The sequence below is a fragment of the Salarias fasciatus genome, chromosome 19 (assembly GCF_902148845.1).
Source record: "Salarias fasciatus chromosome 19, fSalaFa1.1, whole genome shotgun sequence".
Lineage (NCBI taxonomy): Eukaryota > Metazoa > Chordata > Actinopteri > Blenniiformes > Blenniidae > Salarias > Salarias fasciatus.
The window spans coordinates 20,840,413-20,864,414 of NC_043763.1; the positions used below are offsets into that span (position 1 = coordinate 20,840,413).

General features: G+C 42.6%; 1 protein-coding gene across 1 annotated transcript in view; it reads right to left on the reverse strand.

Annotated features, from left to right (window-relative positions):
- The window catches only part of eipr1 (EARP complex and GARP complex interacting protein 1), a 55,782-nt gene that overhangs the window by 20,616 nt on the left and 11,164 nt on the right, over positions 1-24,002 (reverse strand). Inside the window, exons 5-6 of the mRNA XM_030117650.1 lie at positions 14,585-14,684; positions 6,458-6,594 (exon numbers count right to left, since the gene is read on the reverse strand). Coding sequence (XP_029973510.1) covers positions 6,458-6,594; positions 14,585-14,684 — 237 coding nt within the window. The remainder of the gene's footprint in view (positions 1-6,457; positions 6,595-14,584; positions 14,685-24,002) is intronic.

Here is a 24,002-nt window from a genome sequence, read left to right on the forward strand (position 1 = left end):
GTGCTAAATTTTTTGCATATTTCATGAAGCCAGATTTGTTACGGTCACCATGTTCCTTCCTTAAAGATAAACACATTCAGAAAAGACACTAATTGTTACAAAGCACTTACTACCACTACCTGTGGCGTAACTGGAAGAAGACGTTCAAAAACACATTAATGAGACAGACTTGGTCCAACAACAGCAGCCCCAATGCAGTGGGGACTCGCCTGTAAATTATGCAAAAGCAGAAGGTGTGCTGCAAATGTTGGGCGAAGAGAAGAAGTGAAAAGATGTCAGGATTTTTCCCTTTAAACACCACTTTCCATCCCCAGTATCAGAGTGGCGCATTCTATAATTTACATAACGCTGCATATTACATCAGTACAAAAGCTGAACAGGATCCATATATGTTTAATAAGCAGTGATATCTTTGTGTTTTTTTTTTCTTCATTTTTTGGGGGGTGAGGGAAGTGCTGTGTGTCTGCATGACACGATGCTGTAGACACTGTGCTCCTCTCCAGGGTGTTAGATAACGAACTTGAGGCGTCTGCTGCTGCTGCTGGGCTGTATCCCCCTGTCCTCATTTTAGAGCCGGCCAGCCATGTTTCTACTGGCAGGACGGGTGACAGGCTGCAAGACTGAGGGGTGCGGTGAGGAGAGGAGAAGAAGAAAGGAGGACGGGGGAGAGAGGAAGAGAAGGAGCGAGGAAGAGGTGTGTGTCGTGTACTTTTTGCTTTCTTTGTGCTTGCAGGTGTGAGGGGACACCTCGGAGGTCATCCGAGGAGGCAGCGGAGCGTGCTGAAGGGCTGCCATCACACAGCTGCCGCACCAACTGGACACGTGCACGCGCTCGAAGCCGCGCGGGCTTTGGCTTTTCAAACGCGCGACGAAAACGCGCGGGCAGAAAGAGGTAACCGCGGCTGAGGGCGCCGTCGATCGTCACAAAGCCAGTCACTTTACTCAGACTGACACACAACGGCGTGGCTCGCTGCTCATTCACACCGACAAGGACTTTGCACGTGCACGCGGATACCCGAGCATTAACCCAAAACACAGACACACACACACACTCATAATGTGCCCTGGGCTTCTGGCAGTGTTGGTCTTAAACCTTGGGGTAAAGCAGTCAAGAAGAGAGAGATTTATTCCATTAATCCCTCCTATGGACCAAAAGCATGAAACCATAGAAACCACTGAGCCATTATTGACAATACAAAGCTACTCAAAATGTCAGCCCTTTTCTTATAGTTCACCTTCTACATTTAAGGTAAAAATGATATTCATGATTGGTTCAGGTGTGCTGAATATACACATACCGTACACATCGGTCAGTTATTACAAGTTCAATTGAGCAATGTTTTATCAAATAATGCGTTAAGGAAACACTGATAATTCTAAAAGAACCTCCTCGTGAATGTAACAGTCATACATAATTGAATATGTAATTGGAATTGGTTTGAATGGGGAATGAACAGCACTCTGTCCATCCATTCTGACCGCCTCCCTTTGGGACTATTTAACTAAACACGCTACACACAAAGGCCATAGAGTGAAAGATCAACAGCGTATAAACACTTGAGTCACACACGAAGAGGTTGTTGTTTCATATTCGTGCTGGACAGCGAATTTCAAGCTGTATTAGCTCTTTTACACTTGTTTTCTATTAGTTTTTTAAATTCATTTTTACTTCAACATTCAGTTCCAAAAATATTAATAAAAAACTGGCAAGGAAGAAAGCATGCTGGGAAAAGCCCCCAAAGCATTGAGACATGATGACCCCGTGTCTGTGGGACTGGGGAAAACACACAGTGACGACGCTCAGGGCTTCACAACATTTAAATCTGCTGATTTCTGTGTCAATATTTATGCTGATTCCACATCTTACAGGTTTAGCCCAACACAAGGCATTTTAACATTCCCACGTGATAGAATGGAGAAACTTTGAAAGGGATGTCCTTTACGGGGCGGTTTCTGCAATATAAACTTCCCACAAAGCAAAGCAAACCCAGTTTATCCAATGAATCTATCAAACTTCTTAAGATGATGTACATTGGGGTATTAGATGTGTAAAAGCAAAACATCTGAGATATTTTTATTATTTTTTCGTAGTAACAGCATGCAGCTCCCTCTTCTGGCTGCAGTGGTGCCCTCAGATAATAATGGTGTGTTTCCAGTTGTCTGTGATACCCGAGATGAGACTGTGGTCTCTGCTAACAAGCCCTGCGCCGCCGCCGCCGCCCCTCCCTCCCTTTGTGCCGACGGCTAAATCAGCACTGTTGCATCTTTCAAAATAGCACAGCGGGAGGAGAGCGGCCAAAACGGGGCGTGCAGGAACTCTTTAATTTGTTATGGGGCTGATATCAATGATTCAACTATCTTATCTGGCCCTGTGATACGATACGCATCTTGTAAATACATTCTCACTCTGCCCGTCTCCCTCTCCTTCACCCAGCGCCCCTCTCAATCTCTTCGGCACTTTGCTGTTATCATGGCGATCGATAGAGAGGTGATTATTATTCCTCCAGCACAGCCCACACGTACACACACAATGCTGACCTCACTCATCAAGTACCTCGAGAAACACAAACAAAACACACACACACACACACACACAAATGCAATTCCCTCTCACACGCGCACAGATAGAGGTTGAAAGGTAGGCTGCCGATAACCTACAGTTACAAGGTTAATGTGTGGTAGTACACATGCTCCATGTCAAGCAGGAACATTACTGGCCCGCCGCTTCATCATGTGCCGGGGGGGGGGGGCTCTTAATGCAATTGGTGACTGCACACAAAATGTGCCATAACTAGAAAACAGGAAATTCACATGAATTCTCTCTGCCAGTCGGGTCATTAAGACTACTGATTTCTTAGCGTTTCCTCCAAAAAAAAAAAAAGCATGCTGGTATTCACTCCTCATGTGCTTTACAGAAAAAAGAAGAAAAATTGGGTAACTTTTCTCTTTTCACATTTGCTTTCATAAAATTCCGCACTGGTACAAGAAGCAGTAGACCAACAAAGTAAATTAGATGGAGGAGCAGCATTCTGACCATTCAGAGTGTTCGATGTCAGGTCATGATACTTGACTCCAGACTCAGGATCTGAGATCCACACTTAAGCAATGTTCACCACAGGTTAGAGACTTTCATCAACGTCAAGTATTTTTATTGATTGAATCCTCTTTGGGTAATACTTCCATATTCCCACTGTGTCGTGAGTTTTCCGGTGTGCTTAATTTTAAGCGTGTGGATATAGAACTACTGAGCAGATACGCCAATCAGCCACAATAACATGAATAATGACAGGGAAAAAAAAAACAACCTGAACGTTGAAGCATGTGTGGTTAAAAGTGCCAGGAATGCATCAATAAAAACACTCTACAAGTAAAGGAGGTGAACACTAAACGCACAGCCAAATCACAACAAGCCCGTCTCCACCACAAGCTCTGTGGTCGATTCCCCAAGAAATCTGGAGGAACTTTCCAGCAGAGTTCTGACAGTGTACTGAAAAACAGTGCAGCTTCATTGACAGTGTTTGCACAGGATGGTAGATAAGGCAGCAAGTCAAATTGTTGTCTTTGATGTGTTGGAAGCAGAAAGATTCGACAGGTGCACAGACGTGAGCAACTTCGACAAGGGCCAAAATGTGACGGCTACATGACAGGGTGAGAGCTTCCTGAGGGGTCTCGAGTGGGCAGCAGCAGTCTGCGCCTCCCAAAAGTGGTTGGAGGAAGGAAACTCAATGACCCATCAACGGGGTTGTGAGCAGTCAAGTCTCACTGATGCACTTGGAAGCAAAGGCTGCCTGAACGAAAAGTTAGTGCTTCTCAACTTGTTAAAAAATCCATAATGATTTTGGAAGAATGGTGACTAATACCACCGAGCCCATTGAGAGGTCCTGTGAAGTCAAAGCCTCACTGAGTCAGGCCTGTTTTAATGATCCAAGAAATATTTCATGGTTTGCTTCAGCAAACAGCAGTAAACTCCAACTGAACAGCGCAGACCATCGCATGCAAACACCGAGCCATAAGCCCTCCAGATGTCTGGAGCCATAATCTGGTTTGATTCAAGAGGCAGTTATGGCTTCAGACATCTGCAGCACCTGATTCTGCAGTCCAGTCAGGTAAAGGAGTTGGCATTTTATGTTTCTGCACACTATGGATACGCTGAATGCAAATGCTTAGATGCTGCAAACTCATAGGCAAGCAACAAGGTAAGAAGGCGCCACCTAGTGGCTGTAGTCATCATGAAAAAAAACATTGGAAAATGGTTCATGTATTAGCAAGGGTTCTTCAGAGGTGGGTGGAGGGCAGTGACAACAGACCTACATCCATGAGACTGTTCTTTTCCCAATGAGGGTAAATGAGAGGGCGAGTTTCTGAATAGTTCGAAGCTGTACAACTTTCTTATGTCGCCCCAAATCATTTTAAGAGTGGCAATGATGTATATTTGGTAAATAAATCTAACCATTGTGACCATTAAGGTTTATTTATGGGAAAATAACAATGAGGAACCAGCTGGTTGCACTGAGGAATAGGCAATCAGTCTGATTGCATTTGTGCTGCGAACTTGACTTTGCTGTTCTCTTATAGACTCGTGAAGCACAGCGAGTCCTCAACGTGGATGCAATGCATCTGAAGCTCAGAAGAATGTGACGCATTTCAAATGGACCACAACAGCAGCAATAAAATGTATTGTGGTCCCTGCTGTTTTTGGTGTTTTCCTGATTTAGGAAGGTTCAATGATATAATAAATCTGTTGCATTGTAGTTAAAACACATCATGCCCTCCAGAAATATTAATTTGTCTCGTAATCTTGAAATATAGTTCAACAGTGTTGTAATGACAATTTTGATACAAATAATTAAAAATAGTGACATTAAGCAAATCAGGAAAAGGTATCACTCCATTGAGAATTGTGCGATTTCTCATTTATATTTAATAATCTAAAAGCGTTAACTCTAAAAGAGTTTAGAATCACATTGGAGGCAATAGTGACTTCAGCCGCAATGCTGGTTAGACTTGTACATTCACACTCCACCTGCCACTACAGCCAATGTAAAGATCTGAGCTACAAGTTAAAGGCTGACATATAAAGATCTGTTTTCCATTGTCTCAGCTGATCACCACAAAATGGGGCACTTGGGACGATAAAGAATTGATCCATCAAGAGAGCCTGTGTGTTTGAGTTGGATTCGCCATAGTTTCTCCACAAAACATCCAAACGATGAGCTCCTTTGAATCTCGGCTGACTTTAGGAGATTCGTTTGCAAATGAACAATCACAGTATCTATTTTTCTGATGGATACATGAATCCATTGCTTTAAAGTTCATATTTTATGTCCACTATTACTTACCAAACACATAGACAGCCTTGGAAATTAAATTCATCATTTGAAGTTTCATTTCTATGCTGATGACACTATCATGCACCTTCACTTGAGAAAGCTCTTGAGTATCTGCAACATGCTTTCAATAAGGTAAAAGAAGAACTTTATCAACTACACCTGAACTTTTCACCTAAAGAAAAAAAAAACAGCAAGATTTATACAGTTTGAGAAAATTAGAACCTGAAATATTCAGTGAGTAAGATGAGTCTGAATAATATTCAAATATGTAGAGGTAAGCAGTTCTCTTTTCAAGATTGGCACATTATATCTCTTTACTTTTTCTGGACATGTGATTTACAGAACTGTACCACTTGACAGTGTGGATCCTGGTTCACTTACTGCGGTTCTTGTATTTACTGCTCGGCACGTCATTCAAAGCTGGATTTTTCTCATGTAAGTTTTGCCGCATGATTCATTTTCACAAGTTTGTGAACGTCAAAGCTTCACGCCTGTATGAAACATACGCAACTTTGTTTGATGAATTAAAGCAAAAGTTGTGACAAAAACCTCAAAAATCTGCTCTCAGCATGATGAGTCCAATTAAACGCATATTTGTGTGTTCTGCATTGAAATGTCTTGTAATGACATGTAAACGCCCTGTGAAATCGTTAAGCTCTGAGAGTTTAACTTACATGACTCGTACATGACTCACTTCTGTCAGATTTAAGCGGGAGCTCTTCAAACATCCAACTGAGTTTCAAGGCAGGTGCATGTGAAAAAATTTGCCACGCCAGTAAAATAGCCTTAATTCTGACTGGCAAAGCCTGGAAAACCCATGTCTTGTGTTGCTATTTAAAATCTCTGATCATCAAGGCCACTTAAAAGGCTGCATTTCAATTCTCGTTCCCAGTGTTGCCAGCCACAGTAATAGAGACACAGATGTTCTTTTATCAACCACGGGCATCTGAACTTCATCAGATTTCTAGATGAATGATCAATACAGTGAAACAGAAGACTGCAGCACACAAAAGATTACGTTTTTCCTGAAAAGGCTGAAATTTTAAAGCAGCATTAGAAGCGTGTGTGTGCAGAAAGTACTGGAATATTGTATTTCGAAACTAGTGGAAGAAAGACGCGGCGCTCACCTCATGGTGCGCAGGTCCCAGCCTCGGATTGAAGTGTCGTTGGCCGTGGCGAGCTGGCTGCAGTTGTGGTGCGGGCTCCACTTCCCGGAGGTAAACTTCAGCTGACCTTTACCCTCGAGGGTGGCGGTGCTGGAGACCTGCAGGGGGACAGCGAGGCCATCATTAACACCTGAGTGGATACGTGGAGTCCATCTAAATGTCTGCGGCGGGCTGAACCCGAGCAGCGTGTTGAATCAGCATAATGAGGCATTATTAGGAGCCATTTTCTCAGCGGGCCACACTCAACAATACAATCCTTCACTATGACTCTGTGGTAATATTTTGGCCATTGCTGGCGTGCCTGCTGCCTGCAGACTTGAAATATATTGAAAATTAGACAGAATTAGAGACACTTGAGATGTCTGAGTTAAATGCACAAACTACTTTGATGCAACTGTGTTATCAAGGACACGGATTGTAGGAGGCGATTTTTGAAGGGCACCTTTAAATTGGGACAATTTATGCTGATAATTAGGCATTCTTTTCATTTTCTGGAAGGTGGCTTGAGGAGATTTTTATAATTTGCAGTTTAAAAAAAAAGTCATTATTTGTCTCGTACTGTCAGATCATCCTCTTGATACCAAACTCAACAACCTGACATTTCCTGTATGTCACTGTTTTGTTATAGGCTGGCGTCGAGGTAGGAAGACCCAATCACTCATTAAACCCAAAACTTTTCCTTTAATGTACCTTTTTCAACACATGGTTGACTTGATTATTTCACATATTTAATCAGTAAATCTAACACTGGAACATCATATGTGACCAAAAAGACTGAAAAGTACAAGTTTCCCTTTAAAGCATGCCAGATTGTGTGTTTTTGGTTTCATATGCTGCCCCCAAGTGACCGAAAGATCAAGTTAAATCAGCTTTGTCCCCTGGTGCAGTTCGATGCACTAAGTTACTCGGTTACGTATGAGGAGCTCTCAAGTTGAGGATGAGCTCTCTGAACATTTTGGACTGATCAGCGTCGAAAGCTGAAGTAAAGCTGGTTGGAAGTCATTTCAATTTATCGCAATGTCTTTAGTTTTTACCAGAAGAAATACTGACAAAACGTCACCGGATCCACAAATTAGAGGAGTTTAGCTGAAAGGCAGTCAGGTTAAATTGCAACATTTAAGGCTTTTCAAACAAGACGACATGCTTGTCACCGGGTATTTATCAAACCTGCTACATATATTTCACAGGGCCAACAATGAAGGTGAAATTAATCAAAGTCAAACTGCTTCAAGGACTCTGAATCACAAAGCATATCACTTCATCGGGCTACTTTCAAAACGGAATCCAATTAATTCAGCAGGCTTGCTTTAGAAATTATTATCTTCGCCTTAAACTATGATGCGTCTAATGTTTTAAGAAGCAGCAACACATGGCTCCATTTTTCTCTGCTCCCTGGCTATCTGCAGGTTTTTATCCTCATCCTTCTCCTTCTCCCATTTCTCTCTCTCCCTCTCTCTCTCTGACTGTTGGAGCAAGGATCATCGATCGCCCCGTCACCGCACAGCTCCCTGGTACACTCTCATTATTTCAGCTAGGGAGGACGGAGGGAGAGCGAGGCAGAGGGAGAGGGAGGGAGGGAGGGAGGAAGACAGGGAAAGAAAAGCAGAAGGGATTAAAGGAAGGAGAGCAAAGTGGGTGGACAAAGAGAAGAAAGGATGGGAGTGGAGAAAAGAAAAGGAGGTGAAGAGAGACAGCAAAGGAGGGATGCAGGATCTGGTGTGACAGCAGCAGAATCGGGCCTCCACACTGGCCTTGATGGGAAATTTCATGACTATTCATTCATTAATAAATCAAGCGTCCTTGTAAACAACGTCTGCTTATTTTACTGTATTAAAATGGTACCTTAACGGGTCTGAATGACCAATTCATGTTAGGATAATAAGTAAATATAACTTCTCAAATGACCCGTTGGAGATGGTTTTGATGTATAAGTAGAGGATTAAAAAGCTTTTGCATATAACATAACTTGACAAATGTTACAAGTGTGAAAGTGAATCATACAAAATGATCTTTTATGTAAACATAAAAAGGAGACATACAGTGCGTCACTGACGCGAGTGTAGAGTCTAAAGCATCGCTTTGAAAAATGTTTTCCGTACACGCATAGCCTCAACAAGAAATGTGTCTGTCCACAAGGATTTACTCCTGAAGGCCTGTAGCGGTGCCATAATGCTGCCAAATATACCAAAAACAGAGACAGGAGGTGTGGCGGCTGGCAGGGTGATCACATGCTGTGAAGATGGAGATGCTAAGCGAGTGTTCTGAGATTTACCCGCATTGGGAACCTGAAAATTAAAAGTTTCACACTGCAGTGTTTAGCTGTTGAAAAATGTACAAGATATAAATAAAATAAATTTCTATTATTATACAAGCATAGAAAATTGAGCTGTACCATCCAATGAGTTGAAGCTGAGTAAATTACAATGACCATAGAAAATCATCAATATGCAGATATCCAGTCTGCCAAAGACAAGTTGAGTGTCACTGACAATCTTACAGGACCTCAGTTTCATTATTATACAAGAGGAACAGATATTTATGGACTAAAACAAAAATCTGTAAAAAAAAATTTGATTATCAGTAACTAAACGTGCTGCTTTCAGGACAATAAAGAGACGGTAATTATTCACTTAAATTTCAAAGAATCTCTGATTTCATGAAAGAATCCACACACTTCTTTGACTTTTCTCCTCTAGGCAGGAGGAGCTCGGTAAACTCCACGATCGGAGGGGAGGCAGCAGCAGGACTGTTGCTGCGCTAGTGGTGCAGCAGCGAAGCCCGAGCTCCGTGGATCCCCGGTTCCCAGCTTTATTAGTGCGCTAACCAAATTAGGGGCCCTAACAAGGCAGTGCACACAACACTGGGGGACGCATTCATTTAGGACGCAAGCGGCACTAATGCAAAGCTATCTGTCAAATCGGCATGCATTTATGCTTTCTCTGGTCCCCGGAAAAGAGTGTGTGTGCGTGCGTGTGCATTTGTTTGTGAGGGTGTGCGTACGAGAAAGCAGATGTGCAGGACAAGGTGTGTGGGTGTGCTGTGAGCCAGAGGAGATGTTCTCACTCAATCCCACCAGCGATTCTAATTGATGAGCCATGCGCATGTAGACACACAGACACACACACGCGCACACACACACACACACACACACACACACACACACACACACAAAAAGCTTCCTTCAAACAATGCACGCTGGTATGCTTATGCAGACAATCCTCTCTTATATATGCGAACGCACACCCACAGCCAGCGCACGCTCACACACTTGCTAATCTAGGCCAGGCCCTTGAGAGAGAGAGAGCGAGAGACATCCACGATGCAGCTGGACATGGCTGGAGATGAACACATCACCCTCCTGACAGACAGGGAGAACGGCGGAGAGGAGAGTGGGACGAAAGAGGGAGGGAGGAAGTGAGGGAGGAAGATTAGCATTCTCATCAGCACTGAAGGAATTTGTCTGGGCTGCCAAGCTCTTTCTCCTCTTTTTTCCATTCCCCTTCTTCTCATCGAGCGCACTCTCCTTCTCTATCCATATTCACTTGTCCTCCTTCCTAATCTTCATCTTTCCAATCACGAGGGTCCTTTATCGCTTCTTCTTTCTCTATCCTCCCTCCATCTTCCCTCATTATGTTCCTTTCTTGCGCACTACTTTCCCACCCTCGCCATCTCCTTGGGTGCAGGATTTAATAGCCGTGCTGTCCAGTGTCTGTGTCAGAGAACTGGACCAACAACCCGCACACCTCCGAGACCGGGGTCACGGTGCAGGACGCACACACACACCGACGTTCACGCCATTTTTCACAGCTGGAAATTTTGGAGACGTAGTACCGACGACCACTCTCTGTGGAGACTTGACCCTTAATCCAGTCTGAACTCAAACCTCCGTCCAAACCTTAAATATGACCTGAGGCTCAGAATTGACAATCTGCATCGTTAAAATCGAGCTTTGGCCATGAAATTTAAAGAGTTTCAAAATCCCACAGAGCAAAATAAAAGCTTTCTCAAACACAGAAGCAAAGCAGTCCTTCTACGTTACTCTGACTTTTAGTCAAGGTGGCCCCTCTGAGAGGAACCTCCACCCAGACGTCAAACTAAAATTCAAACTCTCCCTCATGAGGACCGCACCTCTGCAAGATCAGATTTGACACTAGTAAACAAGTAACAGAATAAATTAATACCAAGACTTTTCTCACAGTGTTAACTGGGACAAGCTTTATCTCTCAACAAGATAAGCACAGGTGGAGCAACAGAGGGATTCGTGGTAGATGCAATAACAATATGTATATCAGGCACCTGTCATTTTTGGGTGGACCACAGGACTCAGGATATCTGCAGTCTAGTCCTCAATAAGGCAGCTACACTGAGGAAAGGGATGCAGGTGTGTGCTTATAGTAACATTCCTTCATTGTGTTTTGTGGGTCCGCTTTCACGACAACGGTACTTGGAGCCACAAAAAACACACAGTTTTTGGAAACGGTTCCCAGGGTGGAACTTCTAACCTCGTTTCTATGTGAAAGAGTGAAAACACAACATGCTGCTCAGCCAGAACATGCAGACGTGAATGCAAAGTATACAAACTCAAATGTACGAAAATTATATTTTGATGCATATTAAATAATGTTTATAGGTGTGTTTGACACACGCACACACAGACACACACACACACTGGGCTTGTGACCTGGCTGCCCTCTATGTGGATCTCTCGACGACTGCATGAATTACTAATGACTCATCTATATTCTTCATCACTCATGGCTTCTAATGGAACAACACACGCGCGCGCACACACACTCGTGACACACCGCCACTCTATTACTTTTTCCTCACATGCATGCACACCTGACACGCACCATTATTTTGAGACTTTAAATACATAATGGACATTTTAAGTGCAAAGCTGGCAGTCTGGGTACTGAAAATTCACGGTGAAGAGCCTCTTCACCTTGCATTAGGAAGAGACACAACTACAAGCGAATACCAAAAGTATTTACGCACAATGTTGTTACACAGAGAGTGCCTTTTTAGGACATTAAAAGCTATTAGTGTATGTTCCAGCAGAAAAATTACAAGTTTGACACTCCGTGGCAGCGGTGTGTGTTTTGATCTGCTGGTTTAGCTGCACTAAATGACGTGAAAGAATCATTTTTCCTGGTTGAGCCAGCAGAGTTTGATCAGTCTGTTGATCGTTGGATTGTCATCTTTGGCGGCTTGCTAGCTGAAGGAATCCCCAAGCAAATATGCAAATACTGTATGTCAACCTTCTGCTGGCAAGCATTGCTGTTGGACCGTCTTGAAGTCCCCATGGAATGAAAAAAGCATTTTCACAGTTTCTGTCTTGTGTCTATGAGCTAGTATTTCATTTAACCTCGTGATCTTTGCCAAACAACTAACAAAATACATTTTAATGTATTCAAATTCGCTTCTTGTAAAGCAGAGTCAACTGTTTGACTCATCCTGCTCTTAGGGGTCTTCCATGCATATCTGTTGAACGTGCTGTACGTCTGCTGTGCACAAACTGCATTCCTGGTTTCTTGATATCGGCAACTTTCAAGAAACTGGCGGGGTTGTATTGCACACATACAGCGTGACGGCTACTGAAAATGCCAGTCATGTCTGGAATCCCTTCCCTGTAATTTCAAGTATTTTTATTGGAAATACACGGCAGTGCTAAGAGAACTTAGGTCTTCAACGTCATTACAGAGGAACTCAGTGTATTGGTGAATTCCGAGAAAAATGTTGGGTTGTTAGAACCTGGTTCCACAAAGCAAATTGAAGACAAGAAAATAGTATTGAAATTATGTACGCAGTTAAGAGTTTTGAAGAAAGTGTACACGCATGTTAGGAATATGTTTTGATGAAAAGATGCTGGTCTGATGTCCTTGATGAATCATTTCCAGGAGAAAATGTGGTTTTCTCTAACAGACTGTTGATGGCGGAGAAGAAAGGACTGATTGAGAGCTTTGTGACAAGGGACAAAATCAAGGACAAAGCCATCCTGGATAACTCTTCTCGATTTCTTCACAATGAACTGTGGAAGATTGGCAGCTTGCTTGTTGAGACGGCAGCGAAGGACACGGCTCGAGACGTCCTGGATAACCTTACCGACTGTCTTTAGAATGAGATGCTGCACATGGTCAGCTTATTGAGGCACTGGTTCAGCTGAATATCTGTGTCAAAACTCAACATTCAGATCCACATTTTTGTGTTTTGAAGATTGGGATAAATGCACGGTCAATACGAAATGTGCCTTTTCGCAGTAAAATTAGACGAGTCCATAATTTGTGGCGCTTTTGAAAGAATTCTCAGATGGTCTTGCTGAGATTTTGAATCAACCAAAATAGGACAAACATTAGACCACAGTGACGTTAACCTTTGGGCGCCAAAATCTAATCAGAACATATTTGATTGAAATTTAATTAAATTCTAGTGAGTTGTTCCAAATATATCAAGCCTGGATCGAATGGCTTTAAGCCCAGATTTTTTTATTCAGTCTTCTAAAGCTGTAAATTCCAAATGCGTCATCGGATCACATTTCATTATATGAAAAATCAAAACTACAACAAATTAAATCTGGAGTTTTTTCAGACAATTGATATGAGAAGAGAAAATCAACTTGGGAAAAGACAAACGACTGACAGAATCCAGCATTATCATGGTGGGAATCAGCACTTAAAACTATGTCTACTTAAAATCTGTTAGCATTCCCTTTCTTTCTTTTTTTTTTTTTTAATTCTTCTTGTGGTGTACCACAGGGCTGGGCTTTGGAGTCCATGTTGTTTGCCTTATATGTGTTACACAAGGGATATCTCAGAAATAGCTTCCAGATATTAGATGATTAATTTGAGGAAGAACCTCTTCTGCTCTTTGTTCACAAAAAGTGACTATTTCAGTTATAGTTTAGTTAAACATTTAAGAGTGTGCCAGCGTTCCAACAATAACTCTATAAACAGAATTAAATTAACACCAAGGGATTATCCAAAACTGCAGATACTTTATTCTCACCATATATCCCAGTTAATGTTTGCTTTACTCTCTCAAGTGCCATATATTCTACACTTTAAAATGTTAAAAATATCAGAATGAATGTTATTGAAAAAAATCTTTCAATTAAAAAAAAAACCAAACATTTTTACGTGAGTCACTCATTTTCTACTAGTACTCAAACAAATACCCAAACAAAAAAAAAAGGGAAGGCAAATTCCAAGAAGTTGAACACAAGTGTTATCGATGGTGAAAATAACTTTTGTCTCCTCAAGTAAGTTTTACGTGGGTTGAAGATGTATTCTTCAAAAGGTGCATCAAAACCACATATAAAAATATAGGCATCATTATTCACATTTCACTGAATAACACACAAGAACATGTGGTAACAACAGGCATGTTGCTTGGGAAAGAGCAACTAAATTTGGTAGATTTGGCAGCCAGCTCTTTGATGTTCGGTCCCGTAGAACCCCTTCAGTGAAAGAAAAGCGAGACGAGGAGCTTCTGGGAAACCCGTTACTATTACAGATAGTGGTTTGATAAAGATGCTCCTGCTTTCATCAAGCAACGACACATCGGCGTCGCCGACTCCCATCCATATAGAACCTTTGAACGAGATCAGTGGCCGCATACGCACACGTAGCCGTGAAGTGAATTTCCTGTATGTTTTCAAGTGAAGCATATTGTTTATGACCAGCATCATCACTTCAGCGAACTGTGAAGAGAGATGGAACGGTTCTCTCTAACTTATTAAGCAAGACTATTACTATCACAGTGGGAGAGATTTGACCAGAATAAAATTAAAGGAGCCGCCGCGCACAGCTGACGGAGACAGTGTTCTCCCTGTGTATTTGAGTGTGTATTTTGTGGTGCGGAGATGTGTGAGTGTATGAGACAGAATGAATAGTGGACACTGCTGTTGTCACAGAGAGAGGATGTGTGTGTCTGATAACACCAAGACGATACGGTGGTTATCAAATAATGAGTTAGCTATTGTGTGATATGGTGTGCGTGCCTGTGGTTTTACACTTGTGTGTGTGTGTGTGTGTGTGTGTGTGTGTGTGTGTGTGTGTGTGTGTGTGTGTGTGTGTGTGTGTCTCTTACTGTGGCCTGTGTGGAGCTCTCCTGCAGGTCCCAGAGTAGCGCGTGGTTATCGGCCAATGAAATCACACGCTTGCCATCCCCCATGGGCTCCCACAGAACGCTGTGAATACACAAAGACGCGCAAAACGCACAACAGAGTCACAGTTAATTAGAATACACATGTTGGTTGAACGTGTGTAAGGGCTAATCCAAACACGCTGCAGACGTATGGCGACGGAGCTGTGAAGATTTCACAAATGCTCAACACCGCGAGCCACAACTGAACCCATGATAAACAACAGCAGATGCACGCAGACGTGGGAGGTGAAACACATGGTCTGCGGTTCAAAACTGGCCCACAAACAGAGGTTCTGGGGGTCGCACTGCTGAGGTGAGATTAGAAGTAGAAAGAAGGCAATATGAAATAAGCAATTCTGATTATTCATAATGGATCATTGAATTAATATATATACGTTTTTAGTGTGCTTAGGTTTTTATTGGCTGATCCAGTTTGGCTGAGATCTAATATGAGCCTCGAACTGAAATCCGTTTGACACCCTCGGCGCAACATTTTGTGAGTCAGGTCTAATTCCCTATTTTTAGTGGCAGCAAAATCTCATTAAAAAACAAAATAAAACATATGACTAACAGCCAACAGTCGAGCATTGAAACAACATATGGGACTGCATTGGTGGAGGCGTGTTGTTTAAGGTAACAGTGAGACAATCAAAGAGAATCCAGGAGGTGCCGTTGAAGGAACAGATTAATGAGTTTAAAGTCCTAGAAGAGATTTTGGATTTCTTTTAAAGCCAAAGTCACTGACAGGATGTTGCCGTTCCCCTACAAACTGTTATACAGGAACATGTAGGATCAGATTCACACCTTGAAACAACAGGGATGTTCTCAAAGCGTTATTACCGTCATTAGTACTTTTCACACAAAACGTGAATACCATGCAACGGTAAACAAGATGTTTTTCAAGCTTTCACACCACAAATGAACCAATCAGAGAATCATGCTTCATGGAACTGACACCACATTACAGCAGTAATGGCAGACGTGTGAGGTGCGGATGTTTTGTTTCTTTCTGCTAACGTTCCAGAAGGGTTCTCATAGATCCTAAAACGACCAAACCTGACGGAGGAACTCCTCCTCTGTTTCCAACCAACGAAACACAATGACAACAAAACGTCATCTATCCGACGAGCATAGCTGGTCGAGACAAAGGCAAAAAAGTTTATTAGCACAAATAAGATCTCTGATTCTTCAATTGCAAATTAAAGTAAAGTCAGCAGAGAACTGAGGTCGACATGGTTAGCAGGGGGAACCGATTGGTAAAACCAGCAGCCTGAATCTGTCATTCTGGTTCCACATCAGAGGGATATGTGGTTGACTCATAACAGCAGCTTTTACTCCTGACTTTGCTGGTATTCCAGCCTGCATGATACTGTCTGCACACTATTGATTCCTTATTGCCTGCTTTTTGGAGCCGGGATTCTCCACTCTGCTCAAAGTGTGTGTGCGGGCCTCCGGGACCTAACCAGGCCGAACACACCAGCGCCCTCGCCGTTTTTCATGGCTCCCTCGATGCCGATTGGCTCACTCACATGCAGTTGTTGGTTCCTTTTAGCTCAGCTAGATTTTTCACAAAAAACACACAAGTCCTGTCGACTTTGAAAGCAACGAGTCGAAGACCTGGCAAAAAGCTATATATAGCCTCGGCCTGGAAGAGCTGCCGCATGCTCGTTAATGGCTTGATTTACTGTGACTTTTAAAGCTATATATATATATATATAAAAAAAAGCAGCATCTACTCTGGTTTAAGCATGTAAAAATGTCATGGAGGTGCTGACGTGATCTGGCTGAGTGTTTGGGACGCCTGAGCCCGTCACAGCTGGAAAACTGCTGTCATTAGAGGCTTCCCAAATGACGCCATTCATTTAAGAAGTTCGTCAATTAGACGAGTCTATTTTCTTGGAGTCATTTGTCAACTGGAGGCGGCAGCAACAATGCTGGTGTTTGAGGGAGACGGGGAAGGTGAGAGTGTTCGGGCGAGATAAAAGGAACGACAGAGGAAGGGAGGGAAGACAAAGTTAAAGTTTGCTTCTGGATTTTAATCCCGGCTTCAAATATGCATAGAGCTGTTGGAAAATGTGGCGCGGGAGAGAGGGAGGGGAATAGGGGAGGTGTTTATAAGGGCTGTAAATTCATGGCGGCTGAGCGACAGCTTTTACTGCCCTCCTGAGGAGCACAAAGTCATGGATTGGTGATGCACGGGCAAACTTCTCGCCGTCATTTAGGGGGACACTACAATGATTTACATTCATTACCTGGAGACCAAATAAACAGATGCTGTTTTGTTGTTTTTGTTTTAAAAACTTCTGTAGCGCATTCCTCACTTGCCTCCAGTACTCCTGCTGTGACCACAAACTTATTGAAGAGTGCCCGGATTTCGCGATTTTTCCCCATTGTCTCTGTTCTCTAAAGGATATAAGAGGCTCTTTAGGAACACCCAAGCGATAAAAAGTAGCTGATTACTTTCAGAAAGTAGCTCATATGTTACTCTTGGTCATCTGTCACATGTAGCTGTATTACTGTTGGTGTTGCTGTGACATATCAGACAAACACCATGTGGGTCAGTGCAGCAACTGAGACGCTCATTCAGTTAAATATTTTTAGTTGGTAAGCCGTTATGATCGGCTGCAAGCAGTCCACTGCACAAACTCTGACGATAATGGTGCAATTTTCGGCGGACTTTCAAAAAGCAACATAAACACCAGTTCCTGGAAGAAATTGATGAATGAGAGGAAGTTGATAAACAGCTCGTATGAGGGTGAGCTACCATTCATGTGAGGCCACGAAGGCGGCGCAGATGGCGTGGACGCAAGCTCAATTCAGTTGGACATATTTTCCGATGCTGTTAGTTACCGAGGTAATTCAACAGTTGGCACAGGAAGCAGCACAGAGCAACAAAAACAACACAATGGCTAATTGGTAGACCCAGTCTGAGGATATCTGAAAAACCCAAATCGTACACTCGGCAGGTCTGCACACTGTGAATGCTGCAGATTCGTCACGCAGACGTTTCCTGAACCAGGTACTGGACCTGTTTTAACTGGAGCCGAGTCAGTGAAGACTGAACCTGGCACCGATATGACGGAAACGGACGTTTGTTGTGCTTCATAAGTTCAATAACATCAGTGTCAGTGAGTCATTCTCATTCGGATGGTATCGACGCTCTCATTTGCAGTTTTGATTGGGTGGAAATAAAAATGTCAATTTAAAGTGGAGTTTCTCTGCTCTCGGCCGAAGCAGCTGATGGGGACAAGGAAGCTCATTATATGTCAAAATCCTCCTGAGTGCCTCTGATCCATAAAACCTGCAGCTGTTTATTTTGGAGTTGCACATATTCACTCAATTTGCAACTGGACTTTACTTCAACTGCTTCGAGAGTGTTTCTCATGATCAGTTTTATTCCCTTTTTTTTAACCGATTAATAACCACGATGAATGCCAGGCAAGGACTTAAACTTGGGGAGATACGTATCAAACTAAACCAAAACCCCAGAGGTCTCCACGTATTTATGAATTATTGACCAAACTACTGAAATTCCTTCTCGTTTATGGGTTGCCCCAATAACTCATTGAAATCCACACTTTTGTATGAAAAGAAGAAAGCTATTTCAGTAGCATCAGGTGATTCTGGGATGTTTATTCAGTGGGTTCAAGTGAGAATTGACCAGAGTTCGGTTACCAAAATGACTGCGTGAACATTCTGTCCTTAGAAATCTGGTTGGTGGACCTTTAAAATGAAGTCTGCAGCAAGTCACATACCCACACCTCCTCTCACAGACACACACAAACACACACATTCCCGAAAGGCACAACGCAGGACCAATTAAAATATGCTCACAAGTTTGGTATTTACACACCGTATGCTTCCCTATAGTATCAATTAATTCATGCAACACAGACAGGGAGAGGCAAACAGTTGGTGTACAGGACTGCACATTACTTTTTCCCTGACGAAAGACGAAGACTTATATGCATTTGACCTTGAGATCTACAACAAGCTGGCACGCTGGCAACCGGAATGGTATGTAAATACTAGCGAGAAGAGCTATGGTGGTTTTAAAAGCCTCATATATCTATGTCTGGAACACAGATGCGCTTCTTCCTCCCCGTGTCGCTCTCCCCTCACTTTGTTGTGCTTTGCATCCATACGAGTGTAATTCTAGCCTCCCCTACGGAAAGCCACTGCAGTGTGTATGTTTTTCTTACTTCTGGATGAGATTTCAGGACTATATGTATAAATCACAATGAAAACAAGAGATTTCGGAGCACTGAATGACAGGTCTCATTTCTGCTGTTTTGAATATGATTTGAACTGGTCATAAAAACAGTGTTGTCTTAAAGTAACTGCTGAACCCTGAGAATACAATGACATGACTACCAAAAAGGCGATGTGGAAGAAGAGCAGTAACCTCATTTATTGAGGAATGGGATCACAAAGTTTGATTTTGCAGCTGACATGACATTAAAATCTATTTTATGATCAGTTTTTGCTCAGGGGGGTCAAAAACATTTTAATTCAGCGGCCACACGCAGCCTAATTTCAGGCAGAACTGGCCTGGATCGGTAAAATAGTGCCATATTAACCTTTATATTGAAACTTTAAAGTTCCACTTTGTCGTGCCGCAGAGCATAAGCACAAAACTGAAGGTGAAATTTCTTGTTCAATGGTTGTTTTTCCTTCTGTGTTGTTTAGTGGATGGGAAACGAGTTCACGACCATTAACGCGAGGCTGAGAATACAGAAAGACCCTGTGACCTTGAGCTTTGGCAGAGTAGGCGAACATCTGAGGCAAATGAGAAGACATTCAGCGAAGGTATACATGAGATAACCCAAAAAGACACACATGGAAGATAGCTGTATGCCTGACTCTGACCTTTAGCAACAAAAGATGAACTAGCTGAGTAAGAATGACTATAGAAGTCACATTCAAGGGAAAAAAAACTCCAAATGGTTTGAAAGGAACCTGAACAAAAAATATTAAGAACAACATATGTGCGAACCACTGATTACAAAAAGATGAGAACCCAAAATATGATGCCAAAGGAGATCAATAATCCCCTGGTGGCAGCTTAAGTTTGTCACAAAATCCTCAACAATCCCAAAATGTATTTTTTTTTTTCTCCTTAAAGTGTCTAGTGTCATTGTGGAAGTTTGTGCATTTTTCTCAAGGGATTCATCTTTTAGTGCTATTAAATGGTAAAACTGACTTCAGTTCCTTGTTATAAGTGGAGTCGATTTGCACGGCTTTGGTGGTCTCCAGGCACTTTACACTGTTAGTCGCATTCATGCACAAACTTACACATCAGTGGAGTTTGCTGCCACTCAAGCTGCTTGCATTAGAAGCAATTTAGGATTTCCAGTCTTGTGTAGAGACACTTTTCATTTCAGAAAAGTTGCACATGTAAACGGCAACATTTTGAAAACGATGTTCTTGCAGGTGACTCAACTCTAAAACTACCAAGTCCCAGGAGAATATATGGCCGGGGAGTCTTCACAGTCTAGAGGCGAATGTTATTGCTATTGTCCATCTACTTTCACATTTGCATTATCCTTCAGGCTCATTGAAGCTTTTTTACCTCAAAAACATTAACTTTAATGACAGCTCAGTTTTAAAACTTTGCTGCAGTGAGATTTTAGAACATCCAACAACTTTTGGAATGGTTTATTTATTTCAAGTACAATCACCCTGAAGGATTTCAAAATTCGTTTTATTTTTCAGGGGGAAAGAAAAATCAAAAACAAAAGGTATGTAATTTGAAATGTATTGCCTACGCGTCAGATCTGAGTGTAATCAGATAGAGGATTCAAAAGGATTCAGATTCGTTGAGAGGATTCAACAGAGGGTTGAGGGTCGATAAAATGCTATCAAAACACACCTCAATGAACGATGTCCCAGATAGAACCGATGGGCAGAACTGCAATAATATGTCACTTCCCCTGTTTAATAATGAAAAATGAATAAAAAAGAAAAACTACTGAAGGCACAGACCAAGGCCCAATGCCTCCATCACGGTGTTTCACACACCACACACACACACACACACACACACACACACACACACACACACACACACACACACTCGGCCGACAGTCTGCGGCCACTTCAGGGGGCCGATTGATTGGGATTTGGGACAAAAAGCAAAGAATCAGTGCCCACACACACACACACACACACACACACACACACACACATACGAGTGCACAAAACAAACATACATATATATAAAAGCAAACCAGCACATTTTTCAAAGCTCTCTGCTTACAGCTCAAAAAAGATCACACACTTATACACATGACTGCATTTATGCACGTTTGTTCAAAGCACATGCAATCACCCCTGCCTCCCCCCTCCTGTCACACCCCACTTTAGAAAATCAACCTTGTTGCCTTCTGCGCTTTACCATCCCCTCCTAGGGCCGTGATTGGCTCAAATGGCTCCACAGGAATCGATTCACTCAACTAGCAAGGTTCCCAATCGAAACCAAGTGCGGGAAGAAGAATAAAAAGAAGAAAGAGAGGATAAAAAAAAAAAACTGCTGTGGTGGTACACCAACGGTGGTACACGCATAACCACTGCCGTCTCTTTAAAAACCAACAACAAAAACAGAAAAATCAAAAACAAAACCCAATTTCAAGAGCCTTGTGTGTCGCCTGATTTTTTTTTTTTTTTTGGGGGGGGTTACTGCTTTGCCAATATTTCCATTCAGCACACGCCTCACACCAGGGCAGAGGCTCAAATGTTTGCCCACCCAAACAATGAGGGGATTTAGAGGAAGGAGAAAGTGTTATTGTTGGTGGGAGTGGAGGGACGCCGGCACCTGGAAAACACACACGTGGAGGATGCAAGGCTCTGTGAACGGGCAGACACGCTACAGCGGATGCAAACACGCACAAGCAGGTGAATAAACACACACACAACAGACACACACACACACACACACACACACACAAACACAAAAAACAAAGGAAAGGCTCACAAGAATACAAACCACTTTACTCTTTGTCTTCTGACTGGTGCTTGCTGTGGGTGTTATCAGAGTGTGTGTGTGTGTGTGTGTGTGTGTGTGTGTGTGTGTGTGTGTGTGTGTGTTGTGGCGAGATGGAGGAGGTGGGCAGCAGACCAAAGCCATCCATCTCGGGGGAAGCCAATAGTGCACAGCAGAGGCTACAGGCTTCACAGCATTGAATTCACACTCCCATAACGCACACATTGCCTCAGACGCACATGTACACTACACACACACACTGCGTGTACTCAGCGTGGTGCCCTTGTGAGGGTTACAGCTCTGGGTGTGTTAAGATGGTGGAACCTGGAGCCATCAATCTTTACCCGGCAGCTTTGCTTGACCTGCCCTCTGACATGCGCATGTTCACACACACACACACACACACTGGCGGCGCTATGGTTCTGGGGCCTTCCCACTGACTTAATGTGTTCGTAAACCCCTCACCCAAACCTTAACTGACTACCGCTAACCCCGATCTTAAGCTAAAAGTACTATTTGTCCTAAAACTCTTGAATACATGCAAACTTTGAGGCTCTAAGTAAAGAAGACTCTCAGTGAAGATCCAAAGCACTGACACGTTGCACATTTTCTCACAATTCTGCAGCCACAAAATTGAAATAAATCCAGCCGCCCTGGTGGTAAAAGGGTTAAAGTCTGTCATCCTGGGAGCTTGAATGGACCATCTGGCAGACAGACAAGAACATTTTTTAATTTTTAGTGTGGATAGAAAAGCAGAAAAAACTCAATTTGGATTAGTTTCTCTGTTATTGGGATAAACAGAATAGAAAAGAATAGAATAAAATAGCTTCATTAATCCCAGAGACAAATTCTTTTGCAGTGTTGCTCCACAATGAATAGAACACATCGAATAAAGATAATAGAAAGTTTAAATATCACATAAAACAGGATGAAAAGGAAATATTAATGGAATTGATGGAAAGACGAGAATTGACAGAAAACACAACAAACAAGGAAGAGCTACGGAATCACAATGCACAGTTGAAAGCTTTAATGACCAGCTGATACTTGAACTTCTGAAAATTCTTGCGTTTCGTTTTCTTACTTCTTTGGGAATAATGCAGTTAATCCAAACTTTACAACAAACGCCACGATGTCATGCTTCTTAAGGAGTGCTACGCCAGATGTGGCACCATATTCTAAATCACAGGCGGGGCTTTTTTCATATTTCTCGCAGCGTACAAGAGGAAATTGCCACAAAACACGATTCCCACTCATGTGATCGCAGGACGCACACAACAGGTTGCACTCGTCCGACCTCTCTTCTCTCCCTCTTTCCCCCTTTCTTCGTCCCTCTTTCCTCGCCGTTATCTCCCCCTCGCAGACCCCCGCTACAGTATGCATCACGCTAACTGATTGGCGCCTTCTAAAAATGATAGCAATCATGAGGCAGACACAAAAAAAAAAAAAAAAAAAAAATAGAGGAGGAGGGGGGGCTAGGAAGAGGGAGGACTGATCATTGATTTTCATTCTCACAGGCGGTGGTGAGTTATGGCGAGGAGCTGTGACTGTAAGACAAAAGGAGCGGGCCGTGACTACAATCTGAGATGTGGGCCAGTCAATAGTCTGAGCCAGGAAGAAAATTTAAAAAATAAATTAAAACCGCTTGCATGGAGAAAGAGAGCAGCCTTATTCCAGCATCTGATGGCGGGGAGCGTGTGGGCAGCGTCAATTTCTGTAAGACCTACGACGTTTCCATCTGTGCCCAGCCCCTCGTGTGCTTTCTGCGCTCACTTTATATCACGCCATGCATATTGTAATCGCATAAGACGCACCTTTGTACCAAAATTTCTGCCAAGTGCAACCGTTTACAGAAACAGACAACACAACTGGCTCTGTCAGTGTGAAGAGTAATGTGGTGAACAAGAAAAAATCTAAAAGAGAAGTTTGCTCATGAAGCCAATATGTATATGATTTCATTACAAAAACAACCAAAAGCGCCATCTGGTGGCCTGGCATGCCAGCGACACTGTTGGATGGACTGTTTTCAAAATGTTGCCATGTACACATAAAACCGTTCTGAAATGAAAACAGTTAAACGATGCATTTTTACTTGAAACATCATGTGAACGAATCCTAAATTAGGGAATAAAGAAATATAAAAAAAAAATGCAGCTTTCATTTGTTGTAATTTGGCAACAGCATCATCCAGTAATTGGTTAATGTGCCGGCCTTATTTAACATGCTGAGGTCCACATGGCTGGAAATAAAGAAAAGGCTAATGGCTATTTAGAGATTGGACAAATTACATTAACTTCTGCTAATGCTTCGGAAGCATCCAATAAAAACTGAAATGATTTGAAGCCCAGTTGCATCAAAGCCTTTTTCAGGGAGGCTCGA